We start from the raw sequence: 19,458 nt of genomic DNA on the forward strand, positions 1-19,458 counted from the left end.
TAACAGCCTTTAATAGACCTTTTTCTTTTGATCTCTCCTCTGGACAGCATATATGTAAGACTAAGTGATATATATCCTATGCTTCTGCCATGGCATCCAGTCCATTCTATCGTGGCATGACCGTGGGCATTATGGACGGCGTGAACGAACCGGATAAGAGGGCCACTCGGCTTGAAGATTTCTTTGGCGGTGGTGGTGACATGGCAGACTTTGAGGTTCCATCACCCAATATAATTCCTGCGGAAGGGGATCCCTCTAGTAGTCAAAGCACGTCCGACAAGAAAGCCAAGACCCTTCACGGAACTCCACCCCATCCCAAGGCTCCGCAAGCCCTGAAGCTCTCTAAGAGAGTTGCTTTTGCCGGCCTCCCAGTGATAGTTGAGAACCAGGAGACTGTGGCAGGTCCTAAGGAGCACGTAGAGCATAAAGAAGTAGCCGCATCACAGCTGCATGATCCATCCAAGAGCAGCCCCCTATCACGGCACTTTGAAGCATACTACAAGATCCAACTAGGTCGAAACGAGGATATACCAGTGTGCAGGATAAAACCGGCGGCCTTCGAAGAGAATCCAGCGGTCCTAGACCAGAAACTGACCTCTGTCTTGTTATGGACCCTATCGGGATCCGACGATAGAGTCCCTAACAAAAGCGAAGACCAGGTGAAGATAGTCCATGCGATTGTGAGTGAAAAGTTCGTTAAAGGAATTGGAGGGTACGAGATGCCCAAGCGAGGCGTGTTCACTATAGTGTACGAATTCATGCCAGTATCTCTCGCAGATGTAGCGGCGTCCCGTAAGGTTCGTGGTTCCGAACTGGCCTATATCCTGAAACAGGTTTGTGCCTCAACGATTCCTCACAGTCAAGTGCTCATGTGCTCACATGCAAGATCCTGGGCGGGCTGTTGTACCTTGAGGGACGTGATATGGGTAACGCAGAGTTGGATTGCTCCAACGTGCTGCTTGATACGTCTGGCGAGGTCAAGATTTGTATGGCAACCCCTTTCCGAAAGCAGATTGGCATCCTAACTAACCTTTTTGTAAAAAAGGGGGTCAGCATTTCTGTTCCTCTGGGACAGCCGATAACTTGGTCGCCGGTTTCTGGAGAATAACAGTAGAGCTCATGAATGGCTATGTGAAGGAAGACGTGCGAGGGGACCATCTTGACTACGCAAAGTGGACGGCATACCCAGAAGCTGTCGACTTTTACAAGTGTCTGGAGACTTTGAACAACGCTACAAGTGATGGCGTACGTCTGTCACCCACTAAGAGCAGCACAGGTCGTAGCAGGTTCGAGACCATCAAAAAGGTAAGAGAAGAACCATTCCACATGATGTGCGCCTGGTCGGGAGTGAGCTAATCCCGAGTGAAGCATCCATTCTGGGCCACGGCCTGCAGACCTCACGAGGTTGGGGTACTTGCACAGCTTGTTCTGTACACAAATCGATGGGTAGTAAGTAAGTTATAGAGAAATATTCTGATACAAGGGGCGGTAGATAAGCTATAGGAGACTCGCGGCTACGGGAACGTGCCTAATAACCTGGCGCGAGTGAAATCGTAGATTTATTTAGTCTAGGTTGATCTATTTACTGCTAGAAGAAGTGTGTTCGTAAAAATACAAAGCCAATTTCCCGACACCTAAGAAAGGTTCCGGAGCAACAACGTGTAGCAAGGCACAACCCGCTTCCCAAGGCGACTGTCTCTGATATCGTCAGTTCAACTACCATGTGCAAATATGAGAGGATGATAACGAGTACATCAAGGTTGATAATCTGTAAACACTAGGTCGACAGCGCGCGAATGCTCTTCTGCAAATTCGACGAGCGTGTTCCTCATATCTTTGGAAACCGACGCTGCACGTGCTGTCAGTCTTGCTCGGCATATTAAGATCAAAGACTGACCTGCGATCATGGTGGGCTTCTCGGAGTCGTCATGAGCCGGGGTCATGACTGCATCGCAGATCAAAAGTGTCTCGAGAGGCAAGTGACGTTTGTAAACCTTGATCCTAGTCCTACCTGGCTTCTCACTTTCCTTCTTTTCCATTTCCTGGATGAACAGCTGGACTTTCGGGGGCAATAAGGAGTTTTCCTCCTCGTAACACATGGAAATCTTTAAACCCGATATTTGCGGGGGTTTCCTGCCTCCCTCCTTCGTGTCATTGCCTTCGTCAAGGGCAAGGGCAAAGTCGATTATATCAAAAACCGCATGTGATTGTTCTATAGCACTGGTCAATCGGAGAAGAGAATAAAAGAAGCAGGGACCTACTCCAGGACGGGATATGCCAGATGAGATGTATGGGCGCGCTACAGATTCCACGCGCCCGAATCGCATGCACTAGCCATTGTAGATACGGCGCGACAGCCACCACACCTAGGCCTGTGGCAACCAGCAGGATCGTTTCATACCCTTTCATGTCGGTTGTAGATCCGTAAGGGCCCATGTAAAGACCAATGTTGGACTTCAAGCCACGCTTCACTGCATCCCGTAACTTGCTGGTGAGGCCGCGGTTGACATCGACAAACACCTTCAGTTCTGTTTGCGCATGGGTTGACCAGTTGGCAACGGTGAACGGGTGGCTCTGGACCCCTGATAGCGGGCCCAACGGGATCCATAGGTTAATGTATTGCCCAGGCTCGACCTTGACTGGCTTTCGCAGCGCCATCCTGACCTGAATGTAATCGTAGCTACCATTCTGACCGAGGGACACCGACTGAAACCACCAACCGTTCGTATACACAGTCTCCCCGACCTGCCAGGTCAGGGAGCCTACGAAGATGCCGGAGATCACATAGAGAAAGATGCGAGAAAAGTTCGTGTCGGTCGGAATGTGGCGCCACATGGCGAAGCCCAACCATCCTGCTGCAAGATAGTGAACGGACAGCAGCATCTCATAAGGAATCCATGACGGGAACGTCCTGATAGGTATGAGGACGAAGTAGATCCCAGCAAGCGCCTGTGTGATGTCAGCTCTCAACAACTTATCGCGGATAGCGGGCTCGTTACTAAAGCAGCATAACGATTGTGCTCCTGATTTACAATAGACCATCCGTGTCTGGAGAACGATCCTACGACGTGGATGGTGGACAGCATGACAACCACGTACCCTACACTGGCGTGTATTCGTCTCTGGGCACGAAGCCGAAAACGCAAGACGGAAGCGATGAAGTCGAGGCAGGGGCTAATATACATGATTATGAGGTTAATGAATGCTAGCTTGCCCGCTCTAGAGCAGGCCTCTGCTATGTCCTTGGCATTGATGAGGACGCAGCACAGGTTTGGTGCAAGGTAAAAGATAAACATGAAAAGATGAGCCCAGGTTATAATATCCACGCTACTTCCGCGACGGAATGGACCCCTATACGCCAGACGCATCACCACCCATTGAGAGATTCTTCTTCCCAGGCGACCGAAGAAGGGGAGCCTGTAGATGCGTAAGGCCGGTGGACATAGGCAACGGAGAATGATCCGTATGACACGCCGCAGGGCTAGCAGCACGAGAAAGCCCGTCAACCCTATTGCGTACCAGTCCGTTACGGTTAGGATACTAACATCAAGCTCCATTGATGCGGTGAATCTTTTGATACACGAGGGAAGGGGGCAGCCAGGATATCGGATGCCATGCATATGCATATAAGTGCCTAGACAGGCCGTTCCAGCCGCTTCATGATGCAGTGGCGTGGAAATGAACTAATGCTTACAGCTCGGTTTGGCTCCTGTGAGTGCGAGACCAAAAGTCCAAATCGGTCTTTTTCAAGGTTACCGATGTGCATCAAGGACAAAAACTGGCCGAAAGTCTAAACCCAGTTCTGTGCTTTCTTCTGAATTTGTACGCGCTCGGCGTCACAGGATCTTACGTTTGGGTCTTGACGAGCCTTCGTAGCAGCATGGCAAGCTCGCGTGCAAGAACTACTCATACCCACCCAGCGCGTCGCTCGTCCTCGACATCCTCACGACAACGGACGATATGAGCGCAAGTACACTACTATAGCGACCGATAATGCACGACATGTGTCATGTAACGCAGGATATGTCTCTAAGTCTTATACGTTGCGGTGTTCAAGCCCTCCCAGTCCGCTAAAAATCATTTATCTGTACTGCTGGTGCAAGAGCAGAATAGGTTCCAGCGATCAACTGTTGGCACCATACTAGGCCCACGCGCGCACCGACATCCTCTGCGCGTCTGGTGTTCACATCTCGTTACAAGAGCGATATATGCGAAGCCCCAGAGAACCGAACGAAGAAGCGAACATCCTGCCCGGTCCTGAGCGTGACACAATGTTCATCTTTTGCTCCGTCCACAGTAACCCCTTCCCGGAGGCCACTTCACCTCTGTCGCGGATTGGGCGATACGCGCTTGCCTCCGTGCTCTTCATCACCGAGTTGACGTTGCTGATGGGCGTGCCAGCGACGACAGGCTTTCTGGCATGGTCTACTCGAAACCAGCTCTGGCCGGCTCTGAACGATGCGGGGCTGGGGAAGGAAGCAGAGGAGGTCCTGGGCTACCTCGTCTTTGACACGATATTTCTTGGTTTGCTGATCTGGGGTGCTGTGCCCGTTCTTACGGTGAGCAGAATGGGTGGCAATAGAGGAAGGGTGCTCACGTATGCGGCGTTCGGCGGGATGACGGTGGTGTTTGTCGGCGTCTCGATTCGTACGATGTACTTGACCTGGAACTGGGCAGTGCTTTTCGAGCTGGCGACCGGCGATGCGAGTCTGGCGGGACGATGCAAGTTCATCTCCCTCACGTTGGGTGTCCTGCTATGTTTGGGTTGCGCGTCGGCCGTCATCTACTCACTCTATACGGCAAAACTCGGTACGCCCTCGGTCATTCGGCAGATGCTGGATGATGCTGCGCACTTGCTTTGTCCCGATAAGATGCGAGTCAGGAGGGTAGCCGACGGAGATGATGAGGAGAGCATGAGCAAGAGCGCCGGTGTCCAACTATCGCGTAGTCCGTAGCAGTGCGTGCCGCACAAGGGGACGGTGAGGGGAGAAAGCATGCGTCGTTTGCGTTCAAGGGGGCGGGTAGGAGCTCCGAGCTGAAACGAGAAACGAGCGTGCATGTTTGGGCTCGCAGCAAAGGCGAGTTCAGAGTGCCAAGTGAATTGGGATACAGAGTATATCAGGTGGATCGGCAAGTGGGTACAGAGTACCATCAGGTGGATCGGCAAGTGGGTACAGAGTACCATCAGGTGGATCGGCAAGTGAATTGGGGTACAGAGTACAAAGTGAATTGGGGTACAAAGTGGATACATCAGCTATGGCGCGTATCGCGCACGCATGGCGTGTCGCATTTCACGTGAAACGTGACGCGTGACGCGTGATGCGTGGGGTTCATGCATCCAATGATCATTCGTTAAAACTGGCACTCTTGAATTACCCCTGGATCCTACCTATGCCCGCACTTGGGCGGCGACCTGTTGTCCAAGATGATCGTGGAAAAGCGATAAGGTGAGACCGACAACGAGGCATTACGAAAAACAACCACAGAGGCCACTCCCTGCGACAATTCTTCCTGTCTGTTCGTGATAACCAGCAAAATGAGCCTTGTTATCATTCCCCACACCATCGTCAATCTCACCCAAGGGTGAGCTCTCGAACTCGTCGGACAAAACGGGCTACCTACACTGCTGGGGCTATATCAGTTACTAAACCAGCGGAGAGGAGGGTGAGCTTGGAGACAACAGGAGAAGACGCTCCAGGAAATGTTCCATATTGCAAGGCGGCGGGGCACTGATGCACATAGTGGTAGACGGGTATGAACGTCTTGGTATCACATTGAACGGGGCACATTGAACGGGGCGGCTTTCCATCCATTTCGCTACGCAAGCACTCTTTTCGTCCAACTCTCGCAAGATCTTTCTGAACAAGTGTTGCTCTGATCAGTAATTCCGTAGCCTCTTCGACGCAGTGCCGGCATAACAATACTTTTGACTTGCCGCTGTCTGTTGCAGGTTACCGTTCGGCAATAGACTGGAAACCAATTCATAAGAACACATTTGCTCAGCATAGCGCAGTGATTCTAGGTAACCTGTAAGCACTCGTGGCAAATTGGACGACTGGAGGCACTGGCAAGCAACATGATCCTGACGAGGACGACAATGCTTTGATGGTGGCGTAACAGCAATCTATGCTATACTGAATCATTCTTTGTAAGACTGGCAAAGCTAAGTATGCTTACTAGGAGCATGAGACAAGACAAGACTAAAATCAGTACATGGTAGATAAGCATTGTCACTGCCTAATAGCTCAACAACTTTATTTTAACTCGTAGGAAATATGTAAGAAAGCGTCACTGCCTAATAGCTCAACAACTTTATTTTAACTCGTAGGAAATATGTAAGAAAGCATGGGCATAGCACATCACTCGCACAAGGTGGTCAACAACTCGACGAGACATCCGTTTCCTCATCTTCAGGCTTTTCCATGGCTACTTCCTCTAATCGCTCCGCTACTTCCGGATTGCCCATGACCGTTGCGATTTGGGGATAGGTGAAAAGACCACGACCAATCCGAATACGGTACCATGGATCTGCTCCTTCCTCAATGAGAAGCGCGATGGTCTTCCAATTATGAGGTGCCTTCGTATCGACTTTTCTGCGGTTGAGTAGATGGCCAATAAGAGGAAAGGAAAGACAAAAAGTGCTTTGGAAAGGGGCTGTGTATACCCAAGTTGAGGGAGAGGAAATCAACTTGGCACTCAGTAGAATATGTAACAAAGACGGTTTGAAGGCGGTGAAGAAGGAAGTTGGGATATGAGACTCGAGGGGGCATCACTCCTTTGCGTAGCGTCCGCATGATGCTGCGAGCGGCTAAGGACCAGCTTTACCACGTAACATTCCGATACACCCAATTAAGGCGATTTCCGGCCTCGCAACCAAGCTTTCCGACTTGATCAGGCCCAAACCAGGGAACAGCCCTTTGATGCAAGTAAAAGAATATTATACTCTGACAGCCTAAACAGTCTCTGGAAAAGCTAGTCTGCCATTCCATCAATAAATAGTCTCCACAGGGACAGCGCGGGCCTAAGATCCTAGGGTATATAAACTGGTACTTCTCCTCGCCCCTGGAATCTGAGAAACAATGTCGTTCACATACCTGCTACTGAGCTAGGGCTACCTCTGACATAGAAGTCATAACCAAACCCTACCACATACAATGGCAGCCCTCAGGTGCCCACAACGTGTCGAGGAAGGTGCCCTTATACGGACTCCTTGGTCTGCCCACGTCATGATAAAGGACATTCTCGTAACTGCCCAGGTGGGGCCATGGATCTTTTATGGTGTTCTTGCTCAGACTTTAGATGCGATTTCGTCGGACTGGATGAGCTCCGACTGCCTTCTATGGGTTTTTGACGATGAGTCAGGGCCACGGATGTGGCAAGACACCGCCCAGCCGTCGCCCTTCAATTATGAGGACCCCGAAAAGAACTTTGACCAGATCGTAGGCCATTATGAATCCCATGATGGAGAGTGCTATCTCGCAGTCAAATGGAAAAACTGCCTGGCACCGACGTGGGAGAGAGAGACAGGCATGATGTGTTGTAGTCGTACCATCACGCAGTACTTCGCCGAGAATTATACTTGAGTCTTGCTTACCAGGCTGTTGCTTGTCAGCCACTTTATCTGACTGGCAAGACTTCTCGAGGTCGCTTCTTTGTTGCATGAGGCCTTCTCGCTGCGGAACCTTCTGATGGGGAAGCCACCTTCATCCGGAGCATTCTGATCAGAGAGCCAGCAGTGGCGGCCAATACATGGGCACCTAGGTGCCCAAATAAAGTGTAAAGTTGCGCACCCAGGTGCGCCGCCTGACTAGGCGTGGCACCAATACATAGCCTACAACAGGACGGTTAGGGCTACTTTGGAGAGCTGTTGCTGGACAGATAGGCGGGGGATGAGCTCAAAGATACAGCTGTAGCCTAACTGTGGGTTAATGGCTGATTAAAGTCTTGAACACATTATTTTGCGGTGAACACGATTCTATAGGTCCACGGAGCGTTGCAGAGTCGACAGCATGAAAACTGATCCAAAGGCCGCCCTGTGAGGAGTAAGAGCACAGCACACATGTCAATTCAGCGCGCAAAACGACTTGATTATTAGATAGGAAGTGACTATATTCTTTGGTCCATATACGTTTAATTCCAATGCAATATCATCTCCAGGTATCAATGACGGTGTTGTAGTTGAGTCGATGAAGCAAATGTCTTAACACAATCTCAGGTGTTAGTGCTGTTGTACCTGCCGTACGAGTCATGAAGGCCGGCTGAGGCTTTAGTGCTTTGTCAAAGTGTGGGGAATTTTGAGCCAATAATATTGCGTGCCCTAGGGGGGGTGCCCAAGGTTATTTGGGCACCTAGGTGCCCATGTATTGGCCGCCGCCAGCAGTCCGTACCTTATGTAAGCCCAAAGCAAATGATCCAGAGACGCCCCTTATTCCGAGGGGGATTTGAACGAGGCTGCTTCGGACGAGCGTGATGCATGAAGTTGGTTTCGAAGCGCAAGTCATAACAGTTTGTAGCGAGTTGAGTTTCCAAAGAACAGATTAGTCCGTTGTAGGTTTATGTTGGCAGATAATAGGGCGGTATGCTAAGCGACATGACGTGGCACGCTCTTAACACTGAATAGAGCGGGTTATGTCTATTACGGAAAAGAAGCCTTGTTGATAGCTGCTGAGCTACGTTTTCGGTCTAGTGCTAAACAAAGGTATATATACATGGAATTCACGGCTGTGTAAGTGAGCCTGTGTCAAAGACTCATGATGTTTCCAGTGAGCTACAGGGTAATTTTTGTAACGGTTGCACCTAACCGCTAAGCCACAGGGCAAAAGATCGGGCCATAACCACTATGCTAGCGATTACAGTGGTGCTTACAGCTGCCTATAAGGGCCGATCGTAACATAAGTCCTAAAGTAAACTATATTAATTTCCCTAGATTTTTAAAAACATCTTATATAGCTAACTATAAGATACAAAATCTAATATACTGTAAGATATAGTGTATTATTAAGATTTCTATAACGTGGTTGATAAGCGAATGCACCATCCAAGCGAGTGCACCAAAAATCCCTCATCCTACAACATTTTCATCTAATCAGATACTTCTCAACCACCAAAGATGTCACAACCTTTAGATGAGGCTAGAATCCTTCTTGCACTTCAAGCCCTTCAAAATAACCCCAAATTAAGTCTCCGACGCGCTTCAAGTATCTATAAGGTTAACTATTGGAAGCTACGTCGCCGTCAAAATGGCATTCAATCGCGACGCGATTGTATCCCGAACTCCCGGAAACTATCTGATCTAGAGGAACAAATAATAATTCAATTCCTCCTTGATCTGGATTCGCGAGGATTTCCTGCGCGACTGCGTTTTGTAGAAGAAATGGCTAATTCTCTTCTTGCCGACCGCGACGCATCACCTGTCGGCAAGCGCTGGGCTCATAACTTCGTAAAGCGACAACCAGAGCTAAAGATACGTTTATTTCGGAGATATGACTACCAGAGAGCTAAATGCGAAGATCCGACTATTATTTGTGGCTGGTTTAGGCTTGTACAGAATACAATCGCGAAGTATGGTATCCGATCAGATGATATCTGGAACTTTGATGAGACTGGCTTTATGATGGGCGTTATTATGGCTGGAATGGCAGTTACAGGCTCAGAAAGGCAAGGAAGACCAAAATCAGTGCAGCCTGGAAATCGTGAATGGATTACAGTAATTCAGGCGATTAATGCGGAAGGCCGGGCGATCCCCCCGTTTATCATTGGTGCAGGCCAATATCACCTTGCTAACTGGTACCGAGAAAGCAACCTCCCAGCCGATTGGGTTATTGCAACGAGCCAAAATGGGTGGACAAATAACGAGCTAGGTCTTGAGTGGCTAAAGCACTTTGATCGGTCTACAAGTAACCGATCAGTTGGTGCCTATCGTCTTCTGATCCTCGATGGCCACGAAAGCCACCACTCTGCTGACTTTGAGAGATACTGTCAGGATAATAAGATTATCACGCTTTGTATGCCACCTCATGCATCTCACCTACTTCAGCCTCTTGATGTTGGGTGCTTTGCAGTGCTGAAACAGGCTTATGGTCGAGAAATAGAGCATCTGATTAGATGCTCTATAACCCACATTTCCAAGACCGAGTTCTTCCCGGCCTTTTATGCCGCCTTTAAAGCTACTTTCACAGAAAGCAATATCCGGGGGGGTTTTAGAGGAGCTGGACTTGCTCCTCTTGACCCAGAAGCCGTGATCTCAAAGCTTGATGTGCAGCTACGAACCCCAACGCCTCCTGGGGAGGTCAGCCAACCATTAACCCCATGGGTTTCAAAGACCCCAAAGACAGCAATTGAGGCTCAATCTCAGTCTGCATACCTCGAAAAACGAATCAGAAGACATAGAGGCAGCTCCCCAGAGTCAATAATAGAAGCTTTAAAGTCAAATACTAAAGCAACAAGGGCAGTTATGCATGAGGTTGTCTTATTGAGGAATGAGGTCCGAAATCTTCGAGATGCAAATGAGATACTAAGCCGGCGCCGCAGGGCAAAAAGAACTAGATTACAGAAAGGAGGGGCTATAACTGTACAGGAAGCATCGCAAGTAATTGATCAGATGGATGTTGATGCGCAGTGTTACGACCAACAGGTCCTTATGCACGCGGAATAAGCACCCCACTTTTCGCTCCAATCATCAACTACCTACCCTGTAGAAGTCGAATGCACGCCATTCGACTTGCATATTGTCAAGCGCACGCCATTCGACTTGCATATTGTCGAACCGACCTCGTTCGATTTGCATACCTCCAAGTATATATACATTCTCTTAGCACTAGATAGAACTTAGCTCACTAGCTATCAACAAAACTTCTTTACCTGAATACGCCTTACCCGCACTATTCATTATTAAGAGACGTGACACTTCGCTACCGCTCAGTGACAACGCCCTACGCATCTGCCAACATAAACCTAGTACGGACTAGTTTATCCCTTGGGAATCACAACCGTCACACGTTGATAGCTCTTGTTCAGACCGTACCGCGTTAACACTGAGCAATAACATACTGTCAAGATGTCCAGCAACAACACCAACAACGCTCCAGCTCCCCCTTACACAGGACCACCCCCAAGCACCGCCGAAATGATGGCTGAACTTCAGCTACTCCGGAACACCGTACGCACCCTGCAGGTACGGGTCACTGAACTACCTGCAGTGGCACCCCCGGTCAACCCTGTGGACAACCAGCGGGACCTTGGAGAAGTCATCAAGCCAACTCCCCCGGAGCCATTCAAGGGAAAGGCAGCGGACGTCATACCATTCCTGACACGAATGAAAGGATACTTCCGCCTGTTCCCACGCAAACTGGATACAGCAGCCAAGAAGATGCTATACACCGCACCACTGATCCAGGGAGACGCCAAAGACTGGTTCGAACCCATCTGGAAGGATTACCTTGAGAACGAATACAATCAGCAGGACCAGGAAACACAGAATATCTTCGCAGACTGGCTTAATTTCGAGGCACTCCTTAAGGACAACTTTGGAGTCATCAATGAAGAACGACAAGCCGCCGCTGAAATCCTGGCCCTCAAACAACACGGCTCATGCGCAGCTCACTCAGCCAAGTTTCGACAGCTCGCAGCCAAAACAGAATGGGACGACGAAGCACTCATGGAAATATACTACCGCAGCCTTAAAGAAGAAGTCAAAGATGAACTATACAAAGCCGACAGACCCGACAACCTCACGGAGTATATCACCATGGCCGTCAAAATTGACGAACGACAGTATGAACGCAGAAAGGAGAAATCCAGTGCCGGCAGGAAAGGGAGTAATTACAACCCATACTACCCTAATCAGCATAACCGCCGCAATCAAACAACTGGACCCCGAAACGGCAGCAACCAAGGAGGGACACAGCAAAATGACACCTCCTATGGCAGCCACTCCGGCCCAATGACTATTGGAGCCACTCGAGCATACAGGCCACCAACTTGCTGGAACTGTGGCAGGAAGGGACACAAAGAAACGGATTGCTATAACCCTGTGAAGACTAACCAGAAGTACCGACCGGTACCTGAAGGAAGGAACGTACGAAATACTAACTTACAGGAGAACGAAGCGCAAATGGCAATTCGCACTACACGACGAACCAATGCCACCACACAGGTAACTCGCAAGAACTGGCAACCAGTGCCTGAGCACCCAACCATGGAACAACAAGGAAGCAGGATTGCTGTGACCAGAAGAGGCAAGAGCGCCCCTGACACGGGATCGACCAAGCAAGCCCCAGGTAGCAACCTGCACGATCAAAAGATAGGCAACATTCCCGTCAGGACAACAAGACCGGGATCCAATCTGCACTACGAGGACCCTAACTTCGTTAGCGCACGACAAGCAACAAAGGAACTCGACAACGAACGAGCCATCGAAGAGTGGAGACAGAACACAAGGAGAGATCCAGACAGGAGAGACACTCCAAACCCCCAGGAACTAAGACTCATCGAGCAAGAAAACGCACGGGATAACCAACTCGCGTCAGAACATCAAGAAGAACTGAGCCGAGAACACCGATGCCCACACAACGAACAATGTCTAGACGAAGAATGCGACTTACGTCACCCTGACCAACAGGGAAAAGACAACAGCCTGCTGTGCTGGTAGAGCCACAGCACGGCGATGAGAGCAGAAGGGTTACAACGACACCCTCAAGAGCTCTACGAACGACCAAGAATGGTCAACGGACCTGCCTAGAACTGAAAGTACGAATCAAGGGAACATGGCTAACCGCTCTTGTGGATAGCGGAGCTGACGTCAATGCAATCGACCCTCGCACGGTCAATCGCTTGAAGCTACCATGGAAAGACAAGACCCATCCTTACCCGATGAGGAACTTGGAAGGTCAACTATTTGACTACGAAGGAGGACTAATCACTCGCGAGATTGATCACCTCAAGATGTTTGTCGGAACCCGAAGACAAAACATTGACCTCGACATCATCCCCACACCAGGACACGACCTGATGCTAGGATACCCATGGCTACAACGCTACAACCCCCACGTCGACTGGAGGACTGGCCAGATCAGCGGTTACGCTGACCCCTCCGACGACGAGGCCGCAGATTCAGAAACAGACGATGAATTGAGATCTCAAACTTCGACCGACACCCACGGCGAAGAACGGCGTGAACAGAGAATTCACCCACCTCCAAACGGAGTACGACACAAGCAAGCACAAGGCAGGGCGAGACGAGTCAGAAGGACCCTCGCATCATTTGGGAATCAGTTAAGAACACTGAACGAACGGCTAGAACAACAGCCAGAAACGACAGACAGGCTTAGGAACGTACCAGAGGAGTACCGCATCTACGATAGGCTATTTAAGGAGGAGCTCGATACGAAGGTGCCGCAGCATTCACGCTGGGACCACGAGATCTGCCTCACATCAGATGAACTACCCTTCCAGAAGATTTACAACCTTAACGAGATGGAACTCACCACTCTCAAGGAATACCTGGAAGAGGAACTACGAAAGGGTAACATACGAGAATCCTCATCCGCTGCAGGATTTCCTGTTATGTTCGTACCCAAGAAAAATGGAAAACTACGACTTGTTGTGGATTACAGAAGGTTGAACGCTCTCACCATCAAGGACCGGACACCACTTCCGCTCATCACGGAACTCAAGGACCGCCTGCAAGGAAAACAAGTTTTTACTGCCCTTGACCTCAAAGGAGCTTACAACCTGATCCGCATCAAGGAAGGCGACGAATGGAAGACCGCCTTTAGAACGAAATTCGGATTGTTCGAATACCTGGTCATGCCTTTTGGACTCACCAATGCTCCGGCAACATTCCAAAGGATGATCAACAATGTTCTACGACAATATCTCGACGTCTTTGTGGTATGCTACCTGGATGATATCCTAATCTTCTCAGATAACGATGAAGAACACAAGGAACACGTCCACAAGGTCCTCAAAGCACTCCAAGACGCCAATCTTCTAGTAGAACCAGAGAAGAGCCACTTCCATGTTACAGAAGTTGACTTTCTCGGACATACCATCTCACCAGGAGAAATCCGAATGGACCGAAAGAAGATCGCAGCAGTACGAGATTGGCCAATACCAACAACAGTCAAGGAAGTACAAAGCTTCTTAGGATTCGCCAACTACTACCGACGCTTTATTAGAGACTTCAGCAAGATCGCAAACCCACTTACGGAACTCACGAAGAAGGACCGCAAGTTCGTTTGGATCAAGGACGCGCAAGATGCATTCGAGAGATTACGCGACGCCATCCTCGAAGAACCAGTTTTGATCATGTTTGACCCCACGAAGGAGATTGAGTTAGAAACGGACTCATCGGACTTCGCCTTGGGAGGACAGATCGGTCAACGAGATGACAACGGAAAGCTACATCCGATAGCCTTTTACTCTCACAAACTACACGGAGCTGAACTCAATTACCCCATCTACGACAAAGAATTCCTAGCCATCGTCAATTGTTTTAAGGAATTTCGACACTACCTTATAGGAAGCCTCCACCAGATCAAGGTCTACACCGACCATCAGAACATTTCGCACTTCGCCACCACTCAAGAGCTGAACCGACGACAACTTCGTTACGCAGAGTATCTATGCGAGTTTGATTTCACAATCATCCATCGCAAGGGATCAGACAATGGACGCGCAGACGCCATCAGCAGAAGACCAGATTACGACACTGGCATCACGAAAGCCAAGGAACAAGTCCTTGAGCTCAACGGAAAGGGAGAATACCGGTTCACCCAACCAGCACGAACAACCGCACGAACGATGCGAGGAACCCCGGATCCAGAAGATAACGAGGAACAGGAACGACGAAAACAGACAGTACGGGAGATACATGAACATCCCCTACATGGACACCAGGGCGTCACAAAGACCCTCAAGCGATTACAGAGCCATTACGATTGGCCCAACATGAGGAGACTAGTCGAAACTGTCATCAAACAATGCGACGTTTGCATGAGGACTAAGTCACAAAGGCATAAGCCTTACGGAACACTACAAGCACTCCCAGTTGCTCAGAGACCTTGGGATTCGATCACGATGGACTTCATTACCAAGTTACCCTTGTCAGAAGAACCCTCAACCGGCATCTTTTATGACAGTATCATGGTCATCGTGGATCGTCTTACGAAATTTTCTTATTATCTACCATACAGAGAAGCAACAGACGCAGAAGAGCTCGCGTACGTCTTCTATAGGCATGTTGTCAGCATACATGGCCTACCACGAGAGATCCTATCCGACAGAGGACCGACATTCGCCGCCAAGTTCTGGCAAGCACTCATGTCCCATCTAGGACTCAACCACCGACTTACCACGGCATTCCGACCACAAGCGGACGGACAGACCGAACGAATGAATCAAGTTTTGGAACAGTATCTACGATGCTATATCAACTACGAACAAAATGATTGGGTTGAAAAGCTACCAGTTGCACAACTAGCTTACAACACCGCCTACAACGAAAGCACGAGATTGACACCAGCTTACGCCAACTTTGGATTCACACCCGACAGTTATCACGCCGCCCGTGAAACCCCGACAATCAACCCTGCCGCACAAATCAAGGCAGAAGATATGAAGAATCTACACGAAGAAATGAAGAAGGAACTGGAATTTGTCAGAAAACGGATGACAAAGTACTATAACACGAAAAGGATTGAGAGACCAACCTTCAAGGAGGGAGAGATGGTCTACCTATCGACAAAAAACATTACAACAAAACGGCCGACACACAAGCTCGACTTCAAGTTCATCGGACCTTACAAAATCCTACGAAAAATCTCAGAAAACAACTACGAACTGGACCTGCCACCGAAGGTCAGGATCCATCCAATCTTTCACATTTCCTTACTCGAATCAGCCGCCGACACGATTCAAGTCAAGATCGGCAACGAACCAGAAGAAATCGACGGACCGGAAACCTACGAAGCCGAAGCAATCAGAGATATGCAGAAAATCGACGGAAAAACAATGTATTTGGTGAAATGGAAAAACTACCCGGAAAACGAAAACACATGGGAACCACCAAAACACCTGATTAATGCTCAACGACTCCTGAAGAACTTCCACCAGCCCCAAGGAAGAAAGAATCGGGAACGGAACTCCAGTCAATAACATCATTACCCTCAAGCAACTGGATGTCATTCAAAGCAGAAGACTCAGCCGCCTGACGATCGGAGGATTCCTGCGCCTCTGAGGCCTCCAATTCATCCAAATCCTCACATCCCCGACGCACCATCTCGGCAGCTTTCTCACGCAAATGTTTTTCCTGACGACGTAACCTCTGGAGACGAGCCAAGGCATCCTGAAGATCTGCCTCCGCCTGCTCCTTTTGCTCATCAATACGATCCTTTTCACGAGATACTCGCGCAACTGCAAATTAGCGATATAACTACACATTCATTCGAAAACCCACAAGATTGAGACGACACACCGCCGAAGTCACAGTTAAAGTACTTTTTGGACACACAGAAATCGCAGCGCTGCTTTCCCTCAGAAACAACGCAATGAGGACGCTCCGCACGAAAACACGCCGAACAACGGGGCATCTCGAAACCGAATTTGTGAATCAAGTTGGAAATATCTTCACGGCGTTCAGCAGCCACCTTGGGACGATTAGTACGCTTGGAAACACGGCTCGACATGACAAGCAACAAGGAAAAATAATTACAGGAAGAAGTTTGGAGCCAACACAAGACTTAGCGCTCGGTCGCTTTACAGGCCTTGAGGGCAAGACCTTGAAAGAGGGAGAGATCGTGTTACGACCAACAGGTCCTTATGCACGCGGAATAAGCACCCCACTTTTCGCTCCAATCATCAACTACCTACCCTGTAGAAGTCGAATGCACGCCATTCGACTTGCATATTGTCAAGCGCACGCCATTCGACTTGCATATTGTCGAACCGACCTCGTTCGATTTGCATACCTCCAAGTATATATACATTCTCTTAGCACTAGATAGAACTTAGCTCACTAGCTATCAACAAAGCTTCTTTACCTGAATACGCCTTACCCGCACTATTCATTATTAAGAGACGTGACACTTCGCTACCGCTCAGTGACAACGCCCTACGCATCTGCCAACATAAACCTAGTACGGACTAGTTTATCCCTTGGGAATCACAACCGTCACATTTAATTTATTATATTATAATATAATATTATTAAATTAAGGTTCTAGTTTAGGCTTTTTAAATCTAAATTATAGTTTTTTAGCTAATTAATTAAAGTAATAGTTTTTATAAATTTATTCTTTATTATTATATCCCAGGGTTGTGACTAATTAGTTAGTAACTAACTAGTTATTAGTCTAACTTAAGTTAGTTATTTTTACTAACTAAGATTAGGTAGTCAGATTATTAGTCAGACTTAAGTTACATTATTTAAAAGTGGAGAAAACCATTAAAAAGTCCTATTTATAGTCTTATATAGTAGTATTAAATAATTAAAAGTTACTAGCTAATAAACTTTTTAAAGCTATTTATTATATAGGTTTTCTTGGATTTATACTATTTAAAATTGCTAATTAAATTAGCCTTTTTATTATATTTTCTTATATAAGCTTTAACTTACACTTTACTATAAGAATATCTTACTTATATAAAATAGCTACTAATATAAGTCTTAAAATATATATAGAAAGCTATATAATATAGTTAGTAGACTCAAATATCTATAATACACATTATTTTTCGATTTTGCCTATATAAGGAAATATTTTTAATTTACTATTTAAAATTCTTTTTTAATAAAGGCTCTAATTTAAGCTTTACTATAATATTAGTCTATAAGTAGTTATAAATAATATTGGTAATAAAATAGCTATGAAGCCTAAAATAGCTATGAAGCCTAAAAAAGCTATATAATATACTACTTTTTATAATTAATAATAATAAAAGACCTACTTATTTTTATATAATTTATATAATTTATTTTCTTAATTTTAAGGTATTTATAACTACCCTGTCTTAAGGGTTATATTATATTTATTATACTATTTCTTTATATATTAGCAGTAATTATAGTTTATAAGTATAAGGTAATTTCTAGCCGGTTTTTAATCTATATAATATAGCTTTTTTCAACTTTTTTATTTATATTAGCACTAATAAAATCTTAACTATTTTACTAATAACTAAGACTATTTAACTTATTTTGTTACTTTTTTATAAGTAAAAATGGCCTTTTTAAGCTTTTAAGGATTTAATTTTTAATTTTCTTAATATAAAATAAGATTTTAGCCTCTTTTTAGTACCAGCCCTTAAAATTAACCTAATTTTTAATTTCCTAAAATAAAAGCTACTATTTTTAAAAAAGGGCTTTTTACTAGGGAATTACTTCTTATTAACCTTTTTCAGGAAAAAAATACAAATTATTTAAATTATATTAGTATTTATTTGTTTATTTTTTTTATAGTTTTTTATAAATAAGGATATATTAATTATAAATAATAATTATATAACTATATTCTTTAAGCTAATTATTAAATTAAGCAGCTTATTAAAGGTTATATTATTAGCTTAATTTAGGGCCTTAATATTTAATTTATAGCTATAGCCTTACCAATTAAGGTAATTATATAATATAATAATATAATATAATAATATCTTAGCTATAATTAAGGTTAGCTTAATATACTATATATTAAAGGCAGAATAATTTACTTAATTGCTTATTTATTTTTACTTAATATAGTTATTATATTAAATAAAGGTAAAAAAAGATTACTATATTATTATAGTATAATATTAAGTAATAGCTATTTTATATTTATTATAAGGGATACCTTTATTAATAAAGTAATTATATAGCTATTTATTTAAGGTATAATATAGTTTAATTAGTTTAATAGTATTATTCTATTAAAGTCCCTTTACTATTATAAGTTTTTAATTAAATTAAATATAAAATTTAATAAATTCTTTATTAAGACCTTAATATAAATATTCTAGCTTCATTTAAGCTATTTTTTATTAATATTAATTCCTATATATACTATTAAGGTAGTTAAAAAACTTTATAAAATTATAGTCTTAAGACTTTTTCCCTTTAAAAAAAGCTATTACTTTTTATTATATTTAATCTTTTAGGTTAAAGAAAATATAAAACTATTCATCCTTATAGACTTTAATGTTATAGATTAATATAAAAATAGTATACTTAATTATTATTTATTAAATAGATTATATATTGTTATTGCCCCTAAAGGTATTAATAATAAATAATTATTAATAGCAGTTTATTTTATTAGTAGTCTTATTTAATATAACGGTAAATATTAAAGTTATTACTATTTAAGCGCCATTATTAGCTAAAGTAATATAAAGGTATAGCTTTAAGTTACTAATTTTATTATTAAGGGTTTCATATTATATTTATATATCATTTATAATAAAGTTTTTAATCTACTTAAATAG

General features: G+C 45.5%; 6 protein-coding genes across 6 annotated transcripts; 3 read left to right on the plus strand and 3 right to left on the minus strand.

Moving 5' to 3' along the window:
• Positions 1–89: 89 nt before the first annotated feature.
• On the plus strand, positions 90–1,557 carry FPOAC1_013789 (uncharacterized protein; the record flags this gene model as incomplete). The annotated part of the gene is made up of 5 exons (XM_044858130.1): positions 90–833; positions 887–986; positions 1,046–1,305; positions 1,369–1,449; positions 1,504–1,557. 5 exons carry the CDS (start codon positions 90–92, stop codon positions 1,555–1,557), a joined length of 1,239 nt encoding a protein of 412 aa, XP_044700954.1.
• Positions 1,558–1,754: 197 nt separating this feature from the next.
• FPOAC1_013790 (uncharacterized protein) lies at positions 1,755–3,557 on the minus strand (the record flags this gene model as incomplete). The annotated part of the gene is made up of 4 exons (XM_044858131.1): positions 1,755–1,849; positions 1,898–2,212; positions 2,262–2,949; positions 3,000–3,557. The coding sequence occupies 4 exons, from the start codon at positions 3,555–3,557 to the stop codon at positions 1,755–1,757; spliced, it is 1,656 nt and encodes a 551-aa protein (XP_044700955.1).
• Positions 3,558–4,208: 651 nt separating this feature from the next.
• Positions 4,209–4,955, plus strand: FPOAC1_013791 (uncharacterized protein; the record flags this gene model as incomplete). Its single annotated transcript, XM_044858132.1, has 1 exon — positions 4,209–4,955. The coding sequence occupies one exon, from the start codon at positions 4,209–4,211 to the stop codon at positions 4,953–4,955; it is 747 nt and encodes a 248-aa protein (XP_044700956.1).
• A 1,421-nt stretch (positions 4,956–6,376) lies between these two features.
• On the minus strand, positions 6,377–6,794 carry FPOAC1_013792 (uncharacterized protein; the record flags this gene model as incomplete). The annotated part of the gene is made up of 2 exons (XM_044858133.1): positions 6,377–6,588; positions 6,665–6,794. 2 exons carry the CDS (start codon positions 6,792–6,794, stop codon positions 6,377–6,379), a joined length of 342 nt encoding a protein of 113 aa, XP_044700957.1.
• A 360-nt stretch (positions 6,795–7,154) lies between these two features.
• Positions 7,155–7,583, plus strand: FPOAC1_013793 (uncharacterized protein; the record flags this gene model as incomplete). The annotated part of the gene is made up of 1 exon (XM_044858134.1): positions 7,155–7,583. One exon carries the CDS (start codon positions 7,155–7,157, stop codon positions 7,581–7,583), a length of 429 nt encoding a protein of 142 aa, XP_044700958.1.
• An 8,495-nt stretch (positions 7,584–16,078) lies between these two features.
• Positions 16,079–16,685, minus strand: FPOAC1_013794 (uncharacterized protein; the record flags this gene model as incomplete). The annotated part of the gene is made up of 2 exons (XM_044858135.1): positions 16,079–16,413; positions 16,457–16,685. 2 exons carry the CDS (start codon positions 16,683–16,685, stop codon positions 16,079–16,081), a joined length of 564 nt encoding a protein of 187 aa, XP_044700959.1.
• Between the last annotated feature and the right edge of the window lie 2,773 nt (positions 16,686–19,458).

Source organism: Fusarium poae (genome assembly GCF_019609905.1).
Source record: "Fusarium poae strain DAOMC 252244 chromosome Unknown contig_3, whole genome shotgun sequence".
Lineage (NCBI taxonomy): Eukaryota > Fungi > Ascomycota > Sordariomycetes > Hypocreales > Nectriaceae > Fusarium > Fusarium poae.